At 34.7% G+C, this 23357-nt stretch overlaps 2 protein-coding genes across 2 annotated transcripts; one reads left to right on the forward strand and one right to left on the reverse strand.

Moving 5' to 3' along the window:
- Window positions 1–1735: 1735 nt before the first annotated feature.
- On the reverse strand, window positions 1736–4077 carry LOC128209360 (uncharacterized). The gene has a single exon (XM_052913383.1). It carries the CDS (start codon window positions 3998–4000, stop codon window positions 1853–1855), a length of 2148 nt encoding a protein of 715 aa, XP_052769343.1. The 5' UTR covers window positions 4001–4077; the 3' UTR covers window positions 1736–1852.
- Window positions 4078–11723: 7646 nt separating this feature from the next.
- Window positions 11724–23017, forward strand: LOC128207374 (interferon-inducible GTPase 1-like). The gene is made up of 6 exons (XM_052910252.1): window positions 11724–11952; window positions 17331–17505; window positions 18817–18866; window positions 19060–19114; window positions 19599–19630; window positions 20949–23017. The coding sequence occupies exons 2-6, from the start codon at window positions 17415–17417 to the stop codon at window positions 21285–21287; spliced, it is 567 nt and encodes a 188-aa protein (XP_052766212.1). The 5' UTR covers window positions 11724–11952; window positions 17331–17414; the 3' UTR covers window positions 21288–23017.
- The last annotated feature ends 340 nt before the right edge of the window (window positions 23018–23357 follow it).

The following is a 23357-nucleotide window of genomic DNA, read 5'->3' on the forward strand; positions in this document are numbered from 1 at the left end:
AACCACCACTAGAGATACCATGAGGGTGGGCATCTGTCGCTGCCCCCTCCGCTAATAATACGCCTTAAATGCACCATTTTGGTCTAGAAATGGCTACATGTTTTTAGAGGGACTACCCCAAAGAATCCTACCAACAGTTAAACCAAATCAATTTCCATTCTGAGGAAGGGATACAAGTTAAAAGGTTATGCCCCTAAATAATGCCCCCTCTAACACCACATCCGGTATCCAACACAAAATTGGAGGTTATCGCTCAGTAATTATTGGACATTTTGTACATTGATAGGATACTGAGGGAGTGTAAATTATCTGAACGCTTCGCAGTGTCCTAAATATAGAGTCATTGCTTGCCTACTATTAACCAGTTTTTCAGAAATGTCGAATGTAAGGTATTTTAGGAATATTGTTTTTTTTTCATAATTATGAAACTTAAATTAGATAAGACACCCCTGTTTCTCAATTTCACATACCCTTAAAATGAATATTGTTTCAAAACTTACACCTTTTAAAATGTGATTCGAATGCTTCTAGTCCGTACGTATGTCATTACGTCTGAAACATTCGTCATATGTAGGTGTACCCACAAATATTTTAGACCCACTTCTTAAAACTTCATAAAACTAATGATCAGCATCTATAGGAATTTGTGCATGTGTGATTCTGTTTGACATTTCACTTGGTCTGACAATAGATTAAGGGCTCTAATGACGTTGTTTAAAATGGGGACGGTAAAGTCTGAGAAACATTGACTCACGTGAAACTTCATAGAATAACATGTACACACATGTTCATGAAACTTCATAGGGTTACATGTACACATAAATTATTCTCATGAAGCTTCTAAAGTATTACATTTACACATATGCTTATGAAACTTCATAGAATTACATTTATACATATGCTCATGGAACTACATAGGATTACATGTAATCATATACTTATGAAATTTCAAAGGATTTCATGTACACTTATACTCATGAAACTTCAAAGGATAAAATGTACACATAAGCTCATGAATTTTCATAGGATGACAACAACACATATGCTCATGAAACTTCATAGGATAACATGTAAACATATGCTCATGAATTTTCATAGGACAGCATGTATACATATGCTCAAGAATTTTCATAAGATTACATATATGCCCATGAAACTTTATAGCATAACATGTTACACATAGTCTCACATAATTTTAGATATACTGGTTGGCATGGCATGTTGTGCACCTGGATACTTTCATGAAATTTCAATAGTAATGACCCTTGATGTATTGATCTGGACTGAAAATTATATAATCTAAGAATTGGTCGCATTTTTCTTGCCTTTATGCTGTATGAACGTGCTGGGACTGTGAGAAAATCTCATGAATCGCAATCAATACTTATATTGACACCTGAAAAACATATTCATGACGATTTAAATTTTGTTGTAATTTCAAAAAATGGCTATTAGTCCTGCACTATCACAGAATTATCGATTTGACAAAAAAAATTTTTTTGTCTTCATTGAGACAATTTATGGCGTTAATATCAGCAAAACAGTGATACTAGGATGCTGAAAAACTTTAAAAAGACCTTAAGAGTTTTAGAAAGATCAGCATGGACAACAATAAAAAGCAAGTGATACACGATCAGGACTGGATTTATGACCTGGCTTGACCACGTGCAGAGCAAAGCCACTTTAAATATTATTGTTGCTTTAAAAACTGTAAGGTGAGAACACTATTTTAAAGAAGCTTTATATATATTTATTCATTCTCTAATACATAAAACACCTATACAATAAAAGCTTCTGTGGTTAACTAATATTCAAAAGAGAATGAGACAACATGTTTAAAAGTCATTTTCCCTTAATGTAAACACTGCTGGAGTATTCTGGCTGCATGCCAGATGGAAACATTGTCCCTGTCATATATTTCCAATGACCTGTTGTAGTACATCCAAGCCAAATCCAACCTGTTCTCCAGCTCAAAGCAGTGTGCCAACATGTTAAATGCTGTGTCTATGTGTCCTTGTGGTGGTCCTGTTGTGTACTCCAGTAGGTTATGAAGTGCTGTCTGTGCTATCCTGGGCATATGTAGCTCTCTGTAGGTAATGTACTGTAGGTAGTACAGGAATGGGATGCAGTCAGTGACTACATTGTTCTTCCACCTGTAAAATGTAAGTATTTCTTCAGCTTCCATGTTTAATATCATTTCAAATTGAAGATGTTGTGGAATGCAGTTTATTTCTTCTTTTGAGAAGGTTATACACAACATTGTGTGTTTGTGTACAACTTCAGTATTTGACAAGTCAATTAGTTTGTTCCTAAACTCAGTGCCTGGTTTCAGGCTTATTCTTCCATAATGTGCACAGCACTGAAACATTTCTGGTCCCAGCAGTCCTTCACAGTAAGTCAACACTGTTGCAGCTTCATCATACTGCCCTCTGCAGAACAACATCGAGGCAAATTTCAACCTACTGGACATAAGGTCTAAGTCAAATGATAATTGGTACAGCTTGAAGATATCCTGTGATATCGGTTGTCCCAGGTAGATGCATCTTGAAGCCAGCATGGATGCAAGGGTGCTGCACAGGAATGGGGTCAGTAAGGAAACAACTTCTTGTTTTAAGTCGCTCGGGTAATCAAACAAACTTTGTAAAATAAACAAGTGGCTTAAACTGTCATCAACTGAAATATCAGTTATCATATCATCGATATGAACTCTAAAAATACTTATTTCTTTATGCAGTAGTTCATGTAGAACAATACCATTGGTCTGGTTTCTTGTGCTCACATTTTGATACGATAAATGTTCAAGACCTGAGCATTTAAGCAATCTCAAACCAATATTGTCCATACGAGTATTAAACAAACACTGTAGTTTTGTGTTGATTAACTGGGAAATGATGTTGCACAGTTTTGGAAGTTCCCAAATTTGTAACTTTCCCACGAAAAGATTTACACCAGAAATTGTAAAATGGGGACAGTACTTCTGTTTCAACCATCTTTTAAGTGTTTTCAAAAGTAGACAAACACATTTTACAATGTTGTCTTCCCTCCATATATCTGGAGGATAGTTTTCGATTGTAAACATCATCACTGTTTTAATGTGAAAAGTGCTAAATCTGTTCCCAAACATAGGCTTGAATACAGTTTTTCTTATCATTTTTGCAAGAGTATATGTTTTCACTTGAACATGGCTAAACTCAAATACTAAATGTCGTTCCATTAGTGACGTTGTAAACCTCCACTGCCAATTTGAATAAGGGTAACTGGTTAACTTTGGAGGAACCAAGAATGCTGTAGATCTACACATAGATGGTTTAGTTGGGCCCTCAGTGTATCCCTGTGGCACAAGGAATACTCCTACATCCCTGGCTTTCGCTAGTGTGCAATGCATTGGCCAGTGTCCAGGGCGTGGCCTGTTGAACATAAACATGCATTCTTTAGGCAGCTGACCACAATGGTAAGCCGATACATGGTCAATCATTTTATCATAAGTCATTGATGGACCATGTCTTACTATTTCACTAGATTCACTTGTTTTCTGTAACCAGTCGTGTAGTTCATTGCAGGTATTAGCCACTAGTATTCTGCCTTCCCCGTCCATGACGTCATCAGGACCTTCTAGTTGTACCACCGGAAGTGGACAGTCACCTTTCAGTCTCTGTAAGTAGCAGTGTTGAGGAGGAGTTAGCTCATTCTTTAACACCAGCAGATTTGACTTTCCATGATGCCAGTCTTTCCAATCAAAAACAACATGAGTACTGTTTTGACTATACAAGAGGTCAGTATCAGATTCCATTCCTGGAGTTGTTGTCGCCTCACTCTGACTGCCAAATATGTATTCAGTAGCATTTTTATCTCCTAACAAGCTTCTGACATTCTTCAGAGTTTCGATCCTCAGGTGTGTTTTCCTCCTCCTGGCAATCAGCAGGCTGTTGACCCCTATATCCCCCATAACTCGGGACAACCTCAGAGAAAACAGTCTCTCACTCTCCCTATCACTATCCATGTCTTAGTTCACAATTGTCTAGCAGTCAGGCTCACTTACACCAAACACTTATAACACTTTTTCCACTAATAAACGAATTTTACCCTTTGCTCTTGGTATTTCTACTTTCTAATTCAAATACAATATTAACTTCCTTGTAAGAAAGATATAGCCTGATCATACCTTGTCTGTTTGCACACTGCAGGTATCAATGGCATACACTTCGGATCAATAGTCCACTTTGAATAAATGTAATTAATAACACAAAGGTGCACTTTTGAATTTAGAGGTCAGCATTTATCTTAAATGAAGAGGTGCACCTTTTTACTTAAAAGTGCCAGTCTAAAACAAAGGGCTGCACCTCTTTTTTTCAAATATTTTAATTTAAGTATAAGGTTGCAACTTTTTGTCATTAATATAGGTGCACCTTTAAATTTAGAGGTACAGTTCCATCTAATAAATGGAGGTGTTCCTCTGCATTTAAAGGTTTATCTATATTTCGACACTACTGTTGGTTTAAGTGACTATATGTTATAGGTATTGGACACTGTCCTCTCAGTTTCTGTAAGCAGCTATTCCGATGAATGAGATAGCTCATTGTTTGATACCGGATTGTTTTGCACAGAGTATTGTAATTTCTACGCTCCCGGCATATTACAGTGCAGATATTATACAAAATCAGTTTGGTGTCAATTTCTGAGTTAAGAACAAGATTAAACTGTAACCCGAGTTTCTAACATCTGATAATTATTTATCCCTTAAAATATCCAGGGTCTGTTTGAGTATGAGGATTCATGCCAGGGGCGGTTCAAAGAATTAGCGTTAGAGGGCGTAACCTTCCCAGAACCGAAACTATATGGCATAAACTGTTTGCCTGGGAATGTTTGATTACTCAATAGTCTCAATAAAATTTAAGCAATATTAGCTTAAGTTTGGTCGGAAATGGTGCATTATTAGCGTATTTTACTCCCCTTTTCTCCCATATTGATGAGAAAGTAAGCTTGAATGATTTTAGAGGGGCAAACGCCAGGTGCGAACGCCCCCTTCTTAATCCGCTAGTGCAAGCTTTAAGCAGGCTTAAGCGGCTAACACCCCTTTTATTATTTTCCTGAGTCATTTTACTTTATGATTGTAAGTAAATATAATTCACACAATGTTAGTTGTTCTGTGCGATTTACATCTTTAACGTAATATCTGCCCGTAGTGATCCTTGTTTAATGCCAATCTGATTAATGTTTAACTGTTCTGCTGCATGTAAAACATTTATTTTGATTCCAAAATTACTACTTTATCTTTTAATCTAAACATTCACAACAATACTCGAAACTCTTGTACAACTCATACGCTTGTGGCTGTTTCACAAGGGCTTCGTTCTCGGTCAATATGACTTATAGATGTCCGCATATCTATATAAACACTTCAAGAACATTTGACCATTGTTTTACGATCCATCTCAATACAAGTCCACTTATTCTTAACGATACATCTCTATACCAGTCAACAATAGTATAACCATACACATCAACACCAGTCGACAATCGTTTAACAATACACCTTAAAACTATTCAAGTATTGTATAACAAAAACACATTAACACCGTGGGCAATCGTGTAGCCATACACCTGAATAACAATCGACAATGGTATAACCATACACCTCAGCACTAGTCGACAATTGTATAACCATACACCTCAGCACCAGTCGACATTTTATAACCATACAACTCAACACCAGTCGACAATTGTATAACCATACACCTCAGCACCAGTCGACATTTTGTAACCATACAACTCAGCACCAGTCGACAATTGTATAACCATATACCTCCGCACCAGTCGATTATTGTATAACCATAAAAAACAGACAAATCAACACATTTCAAGAGTACACCTCAACACCAGTCGACAATTTTTATTAGCATACACCTAAACACCGGTCAACAATTTCAAAACCCTATACCTCAACAACAGTTTACAATCTTATTACCATATACATGAACACCAGTCGACCACTTGATAACCATACACCTCAAATCCATTTCAATACTGTATTACGATACATCTCAACACCAGTCGACTATTGTATAACCATACATATGAACACCAGTCGAAACTCGTATTATCGAACACTAGAGGACCAGTCGACAAACAAATAACCATACAACATAAAACCAGTCGATAAATGTGTAACCATACACCTTAACACCATTTGACATTCGTATAAAAAATACACATCAACACCGTCGACTATATTACATAAAAACATTTCAGCACCAGTCGACAATTTTATAACCATACACCTCCACATCAGTCGACTATAGTATAACCGTACACCTCAACAAAAGTCGACTAATGTATAACCATACACCTCAACACCATTCGACTATTGTATTACCATACATAACAACACCATTCGACTATCGTTTAATATACACCACATCACCATTCGACTATTGTATAACCATACACCTCAACACCAGTCGACTATTGTATTACCATACATATCAACACCATTCGAATATTGTATTACCATACACCTCAACACCATTCGACTATTGTATTACCATACATATCAACACCATTCGACTATTGTATTACCATACATATCAACACCATTCGACTATTGTATTACCATACACCTCAACACCATTCGACTATTGTATTACCATACATATCAACACCATTCGACTATTGTATTACCATACATATCAACACCATTCGACTATTGTATTACCATACATATCAACACCATTCGACTATTGTATTACCATACATATCAACACCATTCTACTATTGTATTACCATACATATCAACACCATTCGACTATTGTATTACCATACATATCAACACCATTCGACTATTGTATTACCATACATATCAACACCATTCGACTATTGTATTACCATACATATCAACACCATTCGACTATTGTATTACCATACATATCAACACCATTCGACTATTGTATTACCATACATATCAACACCATTCGACTATTGTATTACCATACATATCAACACCATTCGACTATTGTATAACCATACATATCAACACCATTCGACTATTGTATTACCATACATATCAACACCATTCGACTATTGTATTACCATACATATCAACACCATCGACAATCGTTTAATATACACCACAACACCAGTCGACAATTGTATAACTTTACTGCTAAAAACGAGTCGACACTTTTATATTCATACACCTTAAACACCTGTCGACATTCGTATAGCAATACAATTTAACACCATTCGACAATTGTATAACCATACAACTCGACACCAGTCGCCAATCGTAAAGCCAAGCTACTCAACACCAGTCGACAATTGTATAACCATTGCCAGAGTTTGGAGGAGAGCTTTATAAGATATATTTTTATATTTTATTCAAATGCTTTTATTTATATTATGCATGTGTATCTAGTTTTATGTTATATTGGTATACGCTGATGAATAAGATACATTTAAGATTATGTATGTGCTATATTTTTATATATTGAGGTTGTTGTTGTTGTTGTATTTCCTGACCAGGATTGAAAAAGAACGGTATGATAAAACAATGTCTCGTTGCTCAAAAACTCTTAACTCGTTTTTAAACAAATGTAAGATCCTAAATTGAATAATGCGTGTGGTAAAAAGCCAACCGAAGCATTTTATTTGTTTCTATATCTTGATTTTTTACAATTATAATGTCAGTCCATGGTATCAAGACCAACGCATTGTAGACCAAAGGATAGTGGAAGGAGAACATTAGTCTGTCAATATTAAGCGTCAAACGATATTATTATATTTGAATGCAAAACCTGTGCGTCATTGAAAAGGCTTTTGAATAACTGTCAAGTTCAAATTAAAGAGATAAAAATGACAAGATCCTTTTAAAAGATATGTAATTAAGTACTGGTCGAACCTGTTCGGTCCATGCTTACAAAGCGCCTCTTGATCGATATGATATTTGCATGCACACTTAAAAATATCCACCTACCTCGAGATCAATTTGTTTGTTTTTTAAAATTATACCAAAGAAATGATATCGTAAGCAGAATTTGAACGTCATGGGACACGGTGAATAGCTAAAGGTCATTTGTCATTTAACCACTGTTTACAAAATTGATCAAAATGATATTGGCTCTGCAAAACATGGTGTAATATGCAGTTCTTTAAGATGATTAAGATTCACTGACAATACTTGGGAGATGACACTCATTTTCTACGGAGTTTGGGATCTTAAAATTCATATGTAAAATGATACGTTAATGACTATTTAAAATATAAGCAAAACATGTTTTGAAATTGATTTTATTAATTCATCCAAAATTCAATTAAAAAAAAAAAAAAAAATCATATAGTGATCTTATGAAATATGTGTATACCACTTTAACTTAAGTCACGTCTGATTTTCAAGCTGAAAACTGGTAAACTCTCTCTCTCTCTCTCTCTCTCTCTCTCTCTCTCTCTCTCTCTATTGCGAATTGTTTTGTGCTTTACAAGAACAACTGAATTGAAACAAGAAAAAAACCCCGGTATTTCCACTTTATGAAATAATTCCCTTCCAAATCGCCCGCCATTTTTCAAACGTGTTCGGAATATGTTAATTCGCATAATGTACACCTACCGGGTATTACAAAGGAAAAATAGAACAAAAACAAAAACAATACAATGCAAAAAGAAAGACATGAATACATCGACAGGACCGTTGGTATAAATAAGTTTGTTTGTGTATGTTTATTGTAGTCATTCAGTTTATTAAAAGAAGTAAAAAATTGCGTTTTTGTTTTAACTTTTTAGGTAAGCTTTCGTGAATATTCGGGAGAGCCCAAGGGAATCGCATTCTAACGTGCCCGAAGAGTCACAAGTCGATATTCTTTTCAAGCTGTCTTGTTTTGTCAATAAAGTAACATGTTTAACTGCTGAACTTGACATAATTCCTTATCTTGTTGTATCCATTTTGATTTAACAGCTTACTATCTGCTTGTTTCTGTTTGTAAAGGTACTGTATGTTAATCCTTCAGTCCGCCGTTCGAACATATTAGTAGTACAGCTTCATAAATTGTCAGTTGATAGGTGTTCATCGCTTGCATTTTCAACCTGTTTGCTCTTTTATTACTATTGTATTGGGCCAGAGGCCTTTTTTATTGTAAAGCAATAACAGTTGTTATTGATGATGTTGTTGATGTATTTTGGTGACATGTCAAGATGATTATCTTCAAATACACCTCACGTCCTAAAACATTCGAATTTTTTTTTTTGACCAGATTGTTGAAGAAATATGGTCTTATTAAAAAGACTCCTTTTTACTTTGAAGATAGGCAATACGTCCTTACAAAACTTCAGACAGTTAAATGAATGAGGCATTTGGTCGACCGAATTATTTTATTTATTCCTATATCTTAAACTCTTCTCACTACCAATGTTTATAATTATACAGCCAGTCACGTGTATCAAGTCGAACCGATTGAAGACCAAAGGATCGATGTTATTAGTAATTTGTATATTGCCAGCAGAGCTTAACATTATAATTCATTATAAAACCTGTCAGTCATTAACAATGGTTTTTCTAAAACAATGATCCATTTTAGCGATTAAAGTGACACGATCTTTGTTCTTTTTACAAACTATTTAAATAAAGTATTTATCGTCCCTGTTCGTTCCACGATTCAACAGCGCTTCAATTGACAGATATTATCTAATCTGTCCTGCTTTAGGTCACGTTTTAGTACAACATTTGGAAAGCATTGCTTACCTCCTACCTTGTGATCTATGTCTAAGTCACAAAATAAATGAGGTCGTAAGCAAAATATGAACGTCATAGGATATGATATGCAATATAATGTATAGGAACCTATCTATGGTCAGTGTAAAATGGTGTATTTTATTAAAATCTATGTATTTGTTTCTTTAACGCTCTGCGCAAAAATCCATTGCCAGACAACAGCCGGGTTTGGTTGGGTGTATGGTAGACTTCCACTGTTTTAAAACGTATTTTTGTGATCTTCGTTGTAAATTGGTATCAGACTGATAATGTTTGCAAGTTTTGCCGTATTGCGAGACTGTCGTGTTACATCCAGAGTTCTTACATTGATATAGAGAGAGAAAAAAATAATGAGCACATGTATGAATTGCTAGAAAAGTGTAAAAGTATTTCTGGAAGTTAATTTTGCATAGTTTTGCATAACAAATACGCGGTACGTTCTTAATGGATAAGAAATTGCATTTTGTTCTAAATATTAACATGTCTTATAAACGCACGCTAATTCTGATTCCATATCCAAAAAACATTGCATAAAACATTCTCGCCAGACATAAAAGGTATTTAAACATAAAATGAATAGGCCGTAAAGTGCCCATGTAAGTGAACAAGCCGTCGAAAAACAACAAAAAAACAACACAGTTTTATGTCACATAATATTCTATTTTGACATTGTAAACAAGCAATCGTTTAGCTTATACATTCAATAACCCTTTTGTTAAGGTCTATTGAAACACAGGTTAAAAACGGGAGAAGCCTACACGTGATGCCTTCGGGTTGGCGTATTGGCGTATTTATATTTCGAGAAACTTATAACTTTCTTACCAGGTCAACATATTCTCCCAAAAACCACACTCCTTTCGAAAACCGTCATTTTGTTCCGCATCAAACATTTCCCTTCACTTAAGTATTGGCAAACACAAAATACGTTTGACCCCTGATCAATAAACTAATACTACCAACGATATCACTGACAGGGGATATGCGGTCCATCACCTACGAAAACCGTATGGTGCTCTGATGGGGGTTATGAAATATGTCTGCGAAAAGCATTTGTCGCATCGAGAGGGTATCAGTTATCCATCAGCGTCTAAAACCATTAGTTCCTACGACTTTGGTTATATATTATCCAAACACCACGTATACCAATATACAAATACCAACCTGACTTAGAAGTTTGAGGCTCATGTGCCCAAACTTTCCTTTATTATTGGTAAAAAAAGCTTTTTTGTCATTTCATGATGAAAATGCACACAACTTTGACCAACCAACCTCAAAAGATAGTTGAGGTATTGCGAAATGAAATGTCTCACGTTCGTTGTATTGGCATCCTGTTTATCTATGTTTGTTGTTTGTGGGAAGTTACGGTTCTTTCCTTGCATTGTATTAACATCTTTGCTACCTGTGTATGTACTGTCAGGAAATTTGTGTGGGTCTCGTTGGGTTGAATTCACAGATATGTTATATGTGTGTTATCAAGGATATGTGTGTGGGTCTCTTTGAATTTACATCTTTTATATGTTATCTGGTGTGTTGCCAAAGGAGTTTGTGCGTTTCTTGTAAATAGGGTTTTCTAAATATTTAGTATATGTTTTGTAGGTTGTGTGATTTTGATGTGTTGCATTTACATCTAGCTTCTCTCTGTTTGTTGAAGTAAAGTGTGTCTTCCGTTGTTTCACATTGTTTACTGTTCTATATGCTATCGGTTTATTGTATTAAAATATATATTTTATTAATAAATGCTTTACAAGTATGTTACATTTGTTTCAAGGACAATTGTTAGGTTTATTTTTAACTTTTAATAACCAAACATCTGTATTTATTAATAATGATGAAACTATGCCTCTAATTACGCTGAAGTGTACAATGAATTCGATACAATATTGTTCAAGTTAAAGTATTTGCTTATTTCAAATCGCTATAACATAGCCTATAGATAAGCCAATTTATACAATTGACCTGTAACGTAAGAATGCCTTATTGGAAGATCATTGCCTACAAAGGTTTATAATCGGTGTATTTAGTGGACGTTATCAAAGCGCCTTCTTTTAAAGTTTTTAATTTTATTTCCGCTCGATTGTATCACGCATGAGTACTAGACATGATTTAAGCAGTGCGCAGAATGTTATAAACCTAATAAAGAGAAGGACGGAATAATAAATGTTTATCTGTTCCAGTAAGATGAATAGTTTACATAGGCTTTACTTATTCGTTTTACCGTAAGTAGACAGTTTTTGACCTTACTGAACACGAGTTATTTACAAGTTGTTGTTGTATTTCATATAGTAAATTTAAGAAAATAGTTGTGTTGAGTTAAATAGATATGTTTGGAATTTAATATCTACTGTATTTACGTTTGATATTATATAATGTTTTGAGACGTGCCGATATATATATATATGTGAAATTAATTTCTTCGTCTATATAAGAGTAGTGCTTATCAGGAAAATTTGTTAACTGCCAACACCAGTTTAAATTATGACTGTATATTAGTATGTTGATGCCAAAATATTTTATATGTATTATATATGTATCGTGCTAAGAGACGAAGAACCGTTCTGTTTCAAGATGTCAGTGCTGACAGTTGTTTTCTTTTTTAAATGTTATGCAAATGTTTTTATTTCAAGCTGCACAAGATGTATTATAGTAGTCTTTTCTGAATAAAACATTAGACAATAAGAAAAAAGGTTAACATATAAAATGTACGTAGAGCCATTTTTTTCTATTTTAACATATGATTAAACCGCTAATTATGTAAGGGAATCAAATGCATACGTAATATTTCAACGAAGAAAAACGAAATATAGAAACTTAAGTTTATTCTAAATGTTTTCATTGCATTGTTAGTTCGGCCATTGTGTGCGAGATAGTATGATATCAATCATATCTAATTAAATCGTTGTCCACGAGAACTTTTCGTGCTGTTTAAATAGACTTGCAGTACTGATATGTTAAGTATTTATGTGTTATTCCATTCTGAATTAATTTGCTCTTTCGTTCTCAATATTGTGTAATATGTATTATATAAAACTATTTTTGTCATGAATTAAGACATACATTGCATTAAGTAAACTTGCAATTTGAAACTTGATATATAACAAGAAATGAAGTATTCAAACAACGCCTTAATCATATCGCAAACAGTATTGCAAAAGATGAGTGCACATTCAACCGAAACTCTAACCTACACGCATGTCATTATTGGCAGATCTCATTATGTATGAACTGAATGGATCAGTCCAGAGTTTTTGTAATACTAGTACGTGAGACTAAACGTTGTGAAAAGATAAGGCATTGCTTCTTGGCCCAATTCCCACATGATAACCGTGATTATAAAAAAAAAATTATACGGGCGAGCGAAAATTCGAGCCAAGCGAGTTCGAGTCAACGGGGTTCGTACATTTTCGTAACAATTAAATTGTACAAGTCAACTTTAAATCAGCGAAACAGCTGGTTTCATGGTTCTTTCATCAACGCTCTTCATATGAGAATATTCACCTTGTGTTTTTTTTTAAATGGTTGGCTGTTGTTATGAAAAAGAAATGCAACATTATTGCAGATTTCATAGGTACGATCTGGATCAGTCAACTATAATCTTCTGATTACGTTTTTTGACAAAAGAAAGCAAATGGGTAAATAAATATTTACATGGAAATAATATGCGTTATTGACAGCTGGTTTCATGGTTCTTTCATCAACGCTCTTCATATGAGAATATTTACCTTGTTTTTTTTTTAAATGGTTGGCTGTTGTTATGAAAAAGAAATGCAACATTATTGCAGATTTCATAGGTACGATCTGGATCAGTCAACTATAATCTTCTGATTACGTTTTTTGACAAAAGAAAGCAAATGGGTAAATAAATATTTACATGGAAATAATATGCGTTATTGTTTATGCAAATACAATGCATGGAAATCAAAGTGATCTACGAAAGTATTGCTTAAAGGCCTGGGTTAATCCTTCTATAAGTGACCCCCCCCCCCCCCAATTAAAAAAAAATAAAAATAAATAAATAAAAAAAACAAAAAAACAACAACAACACACCCCAACCCCCCAAAAAACAAGAAAAAAACGTATATTGTACACAATGTCTGTGTATTGATCTTATCTAAATGCCTAATTGTCTTATCAGATATCTGATCCGAATATCCTGCTGTGCAGTTTTGGAAGTTTTATTATAGAAATGGACACTAAATGGCGCTGAGCCAATACACAAATAAACAGGAAATTGGCCCCTACTGTGACATAAGTGTAATTAGCATGAGATGCACAGCAGGGGATTGTCATGCCAAACATTCCTTAAACTAGGTCTTTGAAAGTAACACTGGTAACTGCGCTACATTAACTATCAGAGGGAATGCTTTTTTTTCAATCTTTGAACGGTAAGATGCTTTACCTCTTTTTTTATAAAAAGGTACATTTACTTTGAATATATCACCAATGTCAAGTTCACAATAAACCATTGGTCGCAATTTAAAAACAAAACACATACAAAGTGTGTTGGTTGGTTATGTATACACTATAACCTCTTATTCAAGGAATTGAAACGAGACTTTCACCTACGTCAACACTATCAGCTTGCTGGTTTACTTTACAAACATTTTTCTTTGGACTAAAAACGAGTTAAGATGGCAGTAAAACCCCAAAAAACCATTTAGTGTAAAGAAATCAAGTCAATTCAGTGCCCTGTAAATCTAAATTCTGCTGCATTGAAGTTTATCTAGTGTCAAACATACCACAGTAAGACACTTCTACATCCAACTCAGTTCAAAATAATCACAAATGCATCTACATTTAAGTCCATCATGTGTCAAGAAAACACCTTACAGCATAACAATCGGTATTCTTAACCACAGGGGTTTTCTACACAAACCCCTCCAGGGTCTGACGATTCCTTTTGTTGATACAGTCAAGCATATTCATAGATAAACAAACTTCAGAGGGTCGAAGCGTAAGACCTTGAAGTTGGGGGCACGGATCTTGAGCGCGACACATTCTCGTGCTATGGCGTTCACTTCTGCCAATAAATTAAGACATGAGTGAGAAAGATTTAGAATCGCCAAAAACGGTACGGAGGGACCGACTGTCGTACGGACAGATGTAATAATTCTTAAATAATTCCCATCTGTGCTGCCTGACTGAGAAGCGGGAATATAATGAATACGCTGTTTTCTGTGACCATGATAACGTCAACAAATCAGGTGCATTGGTTTCTAAAAAAGTGCAAACAAAAAATGCAGCAAAGTTATGCATATTCAGCCCGTTATCAAACTCAAGAACCGAAACGAAAACATTGTGAGTTCATGTTTTAACTTTTAAATCTCCAATTTGTGTAGACGAATGAGGTGGTAAAATGCTCTAGAAGGGTTTGTGTATATACTTTTTGTATGCAAGCATTTACCTCCTTTTAAAGACCTTTTTTAGGATTGAGCTTAATAGACCACAAAAATTCAACTGAGTCCATGTGGAGTTGAAAATCATACTCGAAAGTACCTTATTTCAATGAAAATCAGTCTCTGAAACATATCTGAAATAATGTTTGATTTTCAAAATAAGTTCATGTACGAGGATGTAATATTTTGCGTATATTAACAGTAAAACACATGTATACACACGGATATGAATGGGAAAACTCCCATAAACTGAAAAACTACTTGAAGGTCTGGTGTTGAGCGAATTGTAACTGTATTGCATAATACTTCTTTAAATAAGATACTACGGGGGAGGACATTCAGATGTACAATCCATAATTAATTCAGTGCGGGCTTCTGCCTTCTGCCTGCACTGATCTAGAAGTGAAACAAAATAAATCTACCAAGTAACATTGTTTGTAAGATGGAAGAACATTTATCCTTTGTGTTATCCATTAATATATAACTCAGATTTTGCAAACGTAAATTGGCATTCATACTCCAACTTCTTGGTAAGTTGGGTTATTTTCCTCTGTACATGTATGTTTTTGTGTTTAAGTTTAAACAATATCTACCCTTGCGAGTGTAAGTCATATACTTCTGAACATTCTAATGAATTTTATTTATATTTTATATATTTATATTTATATAGTGCTGTTATGGATAATTATGGATAATTGGTTTAAATATGTACATTTTTAAATAATTTGTTAAACTCTTTTTTAACCTGTGATCTGAATTGAAATAGTATTTTCTATACTACAATTGTGTTCACATTCTTTTAAAATTGTAGTTGATAGGCATAATAGAATAACACACTAGTATAAAAGTTTAGTTGAATCTGAATACCACCTTTTGCTATGATGCCCGTTTTATTCTACAGCTCATGGAATACACCGAATAAGTATTGTGGGTGGGGTGGGTTGTGTGTGGGTTTCGAGTGTTGAGTGAGTGGATGGGCGGGGTTGTCAGCAAGTTGGATGGATGGACGGGTAGGCGTGAGAGTGAGCGAGCGAGTGCCATGCTATCATGCATATGTTTTTTTATCTTATTATCACACAAAGGGAATCATCGTTCAAACCGTTCAGCACTATCAGTGCTTTGATTATACATACAATTCATTCATGTCAAACTCAATGCGAACATACTGAAGTTGGTCAGTACAAGAAACATCTGGGAATACACACAGTAAATAGACCAGCAGGATGACATGCTAAGTGGTGATTAATTGACTGGTTCAATTCCATAGACTGATAAGCCCTTTTCTCAAAATGAGGAGTTCGGGAGGCAATTTCCCTGGACTTAGATACGAAAGTGTCGGACAATGTTTAGTAAGACTCTGTTAGCAAAACAGGCGATCATTTCTCAATCAATGATCCCACTGGTTTGAATATAAAACCTTTATTTAATTAACTAAACTGAAACAACATTACTATGTTATTCTGTTTGCAGTACATAACCTATTAGATCTCATTTAAATGATCAATACAGTTATTTATATTTTGCCACATTATGAAGAGTGTTAAGCAAAGATGATTCACATTTTGTCATCTGTCAATGTTGTTTGAATACAAAAGGGCACGTTGCAAGGTTCCCCGAAGCGGGATAACTTCCCATTAGAAACATTTTCTGTTATAATCGTTATAACCGGCGGTGTTGATTATGAACGAAGCCTTCGTTGATGATGTAACAAACAGCGTACAATACACTTATGGCGGTTTCACTAGATTCAAATGAAATGAAGTCACTTAGTTACAAATATATATGGGGCCATATGTATTGTCATACCATTTATCAACTATTACCAATTACAAAAATAAACCTCATCAGAGCAATATTCAACGTGATATCAATGAAGAAGAATAATATATAAACTGATCAAGAACTCAACGACCGGCAACTTCCAATGCAAATAAAAGAATCAGGCAAAATCAACAGTGCTAAGCTGAAATACAAGTCACAATCATAAATGTTGAAGAAGAATTAACATTCAATATTTATGCAAAAACCTACAGAAACAAACGAGAAGTTTAAACCTAAAGTCATGACAACCACATTAATGTGACTTGATGATTTTTAACACCTTATTAACAAAGGTGTATCTGGTATTTTAGTTTAACTTCATGTGGAACTTACAAGCAATCGACCTTAGTTCGTTGTCATTAATTTCATTTTTCATTCAGATAGAGGTACGGAAGGAAAAGGAGAGAAGTGTTAGCCAATGAAAATAGCGCACATACGGAAGAAAACGAATTTCCTAGAAAAGTATGGCCACAGCTGACCCAAGTGATCTGATCGATACAATTGACAGCTATGATGGGCAGCAACAGAGAGTGTCAACCGACAATAATAAAGAAGGTAATATAGTTTAATTCTTCTTTTTCTGGTATAGTTCTGTGTAACATTCGGACTGTTTTGCAAAAAGACAAAAAGACAGGATAGTTTTTTATTGCCCACTTAGAAGTAATGTATATTATACATGTAGCGTGTTGATATAACCCTTGTTTATACAGTGAATATCAACCGACAATGATAGAAAATGTTTTATATTCCAAAGTGTCTTTTTGTAATAGTTCCGATTAACATACGGACACTGTAATGCTTTAAATCTTGCCTGAGAGTTGAATGATGCACACGCCGTAGTAACATGCTTTGGAGTGCACTATGCTTTCAAGGCTATTTAACAAAATCTAGGAAATTTAATAGTTATCAAGGGAGAGCATTCTTGTAAGACTACTCAACTATCGTGATTTGGCCTTCCTTTTTTGCACTTTTCAGTCGTTATTGAGTTTAAATCTTTAGCAGATGTTCGTTTTCTTTGTCTGTAGTTAAATTGTAGATACTGGGGCCCTTCTCAAAGAAAATATGGCGCAAAGGGCTTCACACATTCAATATCAGTCAGTTGTTCTTGAAAATGAGGATTCTCATCTAAAGACTGACCAGTAGATGACCCCTATTGAATTTCGGGTCATTGGGCCAAATGTCAAGGTTACCTTTAACGCAAAAAAAGCTAACAAATCTTCTCCCAGTGATATCTCAACAATGCCTGAACCTATGAGCAGCAAACTTAACATGGAAGTTGGGCCTGACCAGTAGATGACCCTTTTCTATTTAAGGAGTCATCGGGTCAAAGGTCAAGGTCACAATGACCTTGAATGCGAACATTTGTTTGAGTGATAACTCTACAATATCTGCACCCATTGCCCTCAAACTTGACTTGGGGGTGCGTCTTACCTGTAGGTGACCTCTTATGATTTTAGTGATCATTGGGTCAAAGGTCAAGGTCACAGTGACCTTGAACGAAAAAATCTTATCTGTGTAACTTGAGAATGCCTTCACCCATGTCCCTCAAACTTGACATTTAGGTTTTTGGTGACCAGCTGATGACTCCTATGGATTTTGAGGTAATAGAGTCAAAGGTCATTGTTATAACACACTATATCCTCACACTTTGAATGGTCATTTTCTTAAAACTGCCTCAACGGCATCCAATGTCAGTGACAAATCAGCTGCCATTTCGGTCTATGCATATTATATTCAATTGTCTATATAATCGTGACAATATTGAGCTCAGGACGGGGCATAATGTTTGACAAAAATCTATTGTGAAATTAAATATGTTAAACGTCATGTTATACATTAAACATTAACCGTTTACCGTTTTCATAGACCTTCAAAGTGATGAAGTGCCGGGACGCCAACCTGCGAGTTGCTCAGAGGTTTTTAATTTTTATATATCCACACCTCTTTTCATCTAAGTATATTTTACTAAAATTTAAAAGTTATTTATCAACTTAAGAAAATAAATCAAAACAGAATCACACAGGATTTATTTAACATTTATTAGAATCATTTAATTTACTTGTCTGTTACACATGCATATCACAAACCAATTGGCTATATCCCTAATAGGAAGAAGTTTCCTATGTGCCAGGAAGACGTGAGTCACAAACAGTCCCTGCAACTGGTTAGTATAACAAATGATTTCTACAAGAACTACTCCAAAATCTGTATCGCATTTCATGGTATACAGTCGGTTCGTTTTAACAATGCTGAGTTGCATATACCTTACTTTAAATAACTATATGACCTGAAGGGGTGTTTAATGTTGCTTTGGGTTTTCTGAACATGCGTTGATATATGTATACTCTTTATCGACTAACATGTTTGTTAAGCATACTCAACATACTTGATCTACTTGAAGATCAACAATTAAACGAGCGGTCGTAGTAGATGATTACTTATTATGGTCAATCGGCGGAAAATCGAACATGTTGCATAAGTTATTAGTTATATGCACATTTCTTTTATTGATTTAAGCTTAAGGCCCCTTTGCATTTCAATGCGACGTGGCATATACACAACACATGTTACAAAATTAGCAATTAATTATTCGTATTGGTATCTTCGTTTATAAGATGTTCGCAATAATACTTACTTGTCTTTTTCAGCTTCTCTGAACTATAGTGAAATAAACATCGAGGTAACTTTTGTAAACTCAAATTTTCGCATTGTTTTTTATGTTCCTCGTTTGAAATGGCTAAATACGTAAATTTCGATACTTGACATTGTGATCATAACTTAAACACATAACTTTTATTTATGCCTTCTTCTAAGGTTTGCAAATGTCTGTATGTCCTTTAGTCTGTCGGTCGTAAGATTGGTTGGTGTGTTATCACCTCTTAAACAATATAAAACTATTTATCTGATACGTTTAATTATACATAAGTATGGTTTCCTTCACTTGGTCTTGGTATTAGTTTGTTTTTTGTTTGTCTGTTTTTTTTTTTTTGTTTTTTTTTTTGGGGGGGGGGGGCAGTACATGATGTTGATTGCAAAAGATCTACGTCAATATATTTATGAAATCTTTGTCTGGCCAATAACTTACATACTTAGGCCGAGTAACTTTCATTGATATGTACCTTGAAAAATATATTATTGATTTTTAGAACAGTGTGCCATGGTGAGAGTTAATACACATATAAAAAATTTCGTCTAAACAATTGATGTGTGGCTATAAACCCTATGTGATAGGTTGCCATTGATCAGTAGGTGACAGCTTTTGGTTTAGGTATGAATTGGTCAAGGTTCAAGTTCACAAGAAACAGACTTCTGAAAAATATGTCCGCATAATAGTGTGATTCCGTTTGTAGGTGACTGGATGTCAGTCGGTCAATAACCAGGAGCACTGTTAAATTGTTATGAAAAGAGTTGTCCGCTCTACAACTTTAACTAAGTTTTATAATTGTCCCAAAAACTTCAGTGACAAGTTGCCATAGATCAGTAATGGCCCTCTATATGTTTTTAAGATTGAAACTCAAAGTCGTGGTCAACAGATTTTTCAAAATTATGTCCGCACAACAGCTTGCGATCAGTTTCATGAAGGTTAGCAGTAAGTGTCTTTTCAATGGTAAATGATCTCTTTTAGAGAGAGGAATTTATGTAAGGCGAACTTATGAAAACTTATTCGAATACCTAATCCATTTCTGATCAACGCATTTTTTCTTCAATACATCACATGAAGCTGACACAAAGACTCTCGAACTGCATATTTATTAACAAACATGTATTGTTAGCATATATGTGTAGTATTGTACTGGCACATTTGAGATAATTGAATTTGTAATCTAAACTAGGTCTGAAATTATGTTCGAGTTACAATGAGAATATTATTGAAACTCGTTTTTTCCGAAATGTAACGGCGACCATTAAAAATTCTAAAGCATAAGTGAAAATGAATATATTAAAATATATTCTCCTTTTAGTTTGCTTTTCAAACGTTAAGAAACTTTTTTTTTCAGCCACAAGTATGCAACAAGAAAATGACATCATACATGAAATTATTAAAGGAAAAGGGCTCTGATGCAGTAAAACAGGAACTTCAAAAGGATTTGAATATATGGAAAGACTTGAATTTATTAATTGCTGTTGTCGGAGAAAGTGGGTCAGGAAAATCAGCTTTAATAAATGCCTTTCTTAATCTAACTGCGGACGACGAAGGCAGCGCTCCTGTTGGCACAACAGAAACAACGGGCACGATCAAAAGTTACATAAACCCGAAACATCCAAATCTTGCCTTCTGGGATTTTCCAGGCATAGGAACACCAAAATATAAAAAAAACATTATTTTGATCGACTAGAAAGAGTGTCAGGAAAGAAATTGTCAGACTTTGAGTTTTTTCTTATCACTTCTTGTGGGCGGTTAAGAGAGAATGATCTTTGGTTTGCCAAACACATACAACAACTAAACAAAAAGTTCTTCTTTTGCCGAACACACACAGACAGTGATGTTTCGGATGACAAAAGAACTCATCCAAGAACACATAATAAAGAAAAGATGCTTAAAACAATTAAAAATGATATTTTGGATCAATTGTCTGAAAAACAAATCGAAACAAAAGAAGAACACATATTTTTAGTGGATTGCCTCGATAAAAATAGTTTTGACTTTAAAAAATTGATGCATACATTGATAACGAATGCATCCACTTTAAAAAGAGACACTATGATATTGTCTTTGTCCTGCGATTCTAATACAGTTATTGAAGAAAAGGTGAAAGTTCTAAAAGAAAGAATTTATTATGCAGCATTGCTAGCATCACTTGGAAATTTTGTACCCATAGGGGGAACTAGCCTGCTTATCAATGCAGCTTGTTTGTTACGTGAAGCAAATTTCTATTGCGAACAACTTGACATTGACGACAACAGCATAACCGAGATCTGTTCAAATCTAAACATTGAAAAAAGTATTTTCCAGAGTAAAACGGACTTGAAGACACCATTGATAGTGTCATCAACAGAAGGGTTAGTTGAATTCCTATCCCTCTTGTCGAGGTCTGGGAAATTTGACACTGACGCAAAATCCGAGTATTCGTTTATAGATAGCTTTATTTTAAGTGCAGTAAATTACTCTTTGTGCGTGTTATGCTTGAATAAGATTCTCGAAACGTGTGAATCTGACGCCCACAAAACTCATGCAGTATTTCTTGACTGGCTTAAAAGGAAAGCAAAACAAGACTCGATTTCGTAGCAAGAATATCTAATTGCTGTTTCGATTGGCTTCTTTTTCGTATACAAATCATAGTGTGTGAGTCAAGGTCACTGAGTGAATTCATATATATATATAACTTGAAACTGGTTCGTTTATATATTGAGATCTTAAAAATTATCATTATCCTTGAAAAATATTCGCAATGCTTATACGAAAAGTCCTCACATAATAACTCGTGGCGTGATCGAGTGTGTTTAATTATGTTGAAACACAGCTCTTGACTTCGGCAGCAAGTTTGTATATTTGTCTTTAAAGGATAATGGATACAGAAGCAAATATAAATGAGCGCTAGCGGGTTCATAGAGGGCGAGGGGTCACAATACCATCAAGCGTTCAGGCGTTCCTCGAATGGCAAATTGTAAATAGGTCCTAGTTTAGGTATCCACAGTTATTTAAAGGAACCTTAACTTATTTTTGCATGATTTGGACATCATTAACAGCATCTGGTGAAATTAGACACGTGGAAACGAACATCTTACAATTCTGAAAATAATTTGTTGTTCCCCAATGTTCACCAATATATACTTGCCTTAAACCGTTTTGGCAGTTCATGACATGATGACTGGGAAACATAGATAAAAGCCGCACGTGAAGTAGAATACTGTTATGCGTATGTTGCTTCACAACAAAAGTGATTGATGCAGTATTGAAATTTGCCGATTCAAAACAATTATTAAGTGTTTGGAAATATACCAAACGACGGAAAGGGACATAAGCTGAACAGCTTGTTTACCACAATACAATGCATAACATTATATATGCATATTTATTTTTTGTACGTTCCATGATATAATACTGAATAAATACTGTTTAAACTAATGATGTAAACTTATTTTATAAATCTTATTTATTTTGATGATAATCAAGCGGGAACCAAAACAAGGAATACAAAATGTAATTGCGTAATCATGTTCATTGTTACGGTGACCTTTCCCTGTCACCTAAGTAGCGGAGAACATTTTGTCTGGCAGGCCGACTAATCATCACTCGCTCACACTTTTGTGTCCGCTCCGTATATCATAGTATATCATAAACCTTTTGCGTTTTTTTATCTAAAGCTTAATATGCACATTCTAATGGTAAGTTATTACAGTTAAAGCTTTGCTGATAAATGTAGGCATACTACGATAAAAGAGTCGTTCAATACACAATGAATTAA

Source organism: Mya arenaria, chromosome 11 (genome assembly GCF_026914265.1).
Source record: "Mya arenaria isolate MELC-2E11 chromosome 11, ASM2691426v1".
In the NCBI taxonomy this organism is placed as follows: Eukaryota; Metazoa; Mollusca; class Bivalvia; order Myida; family Myidae; genus Mya; species Mya arenaria.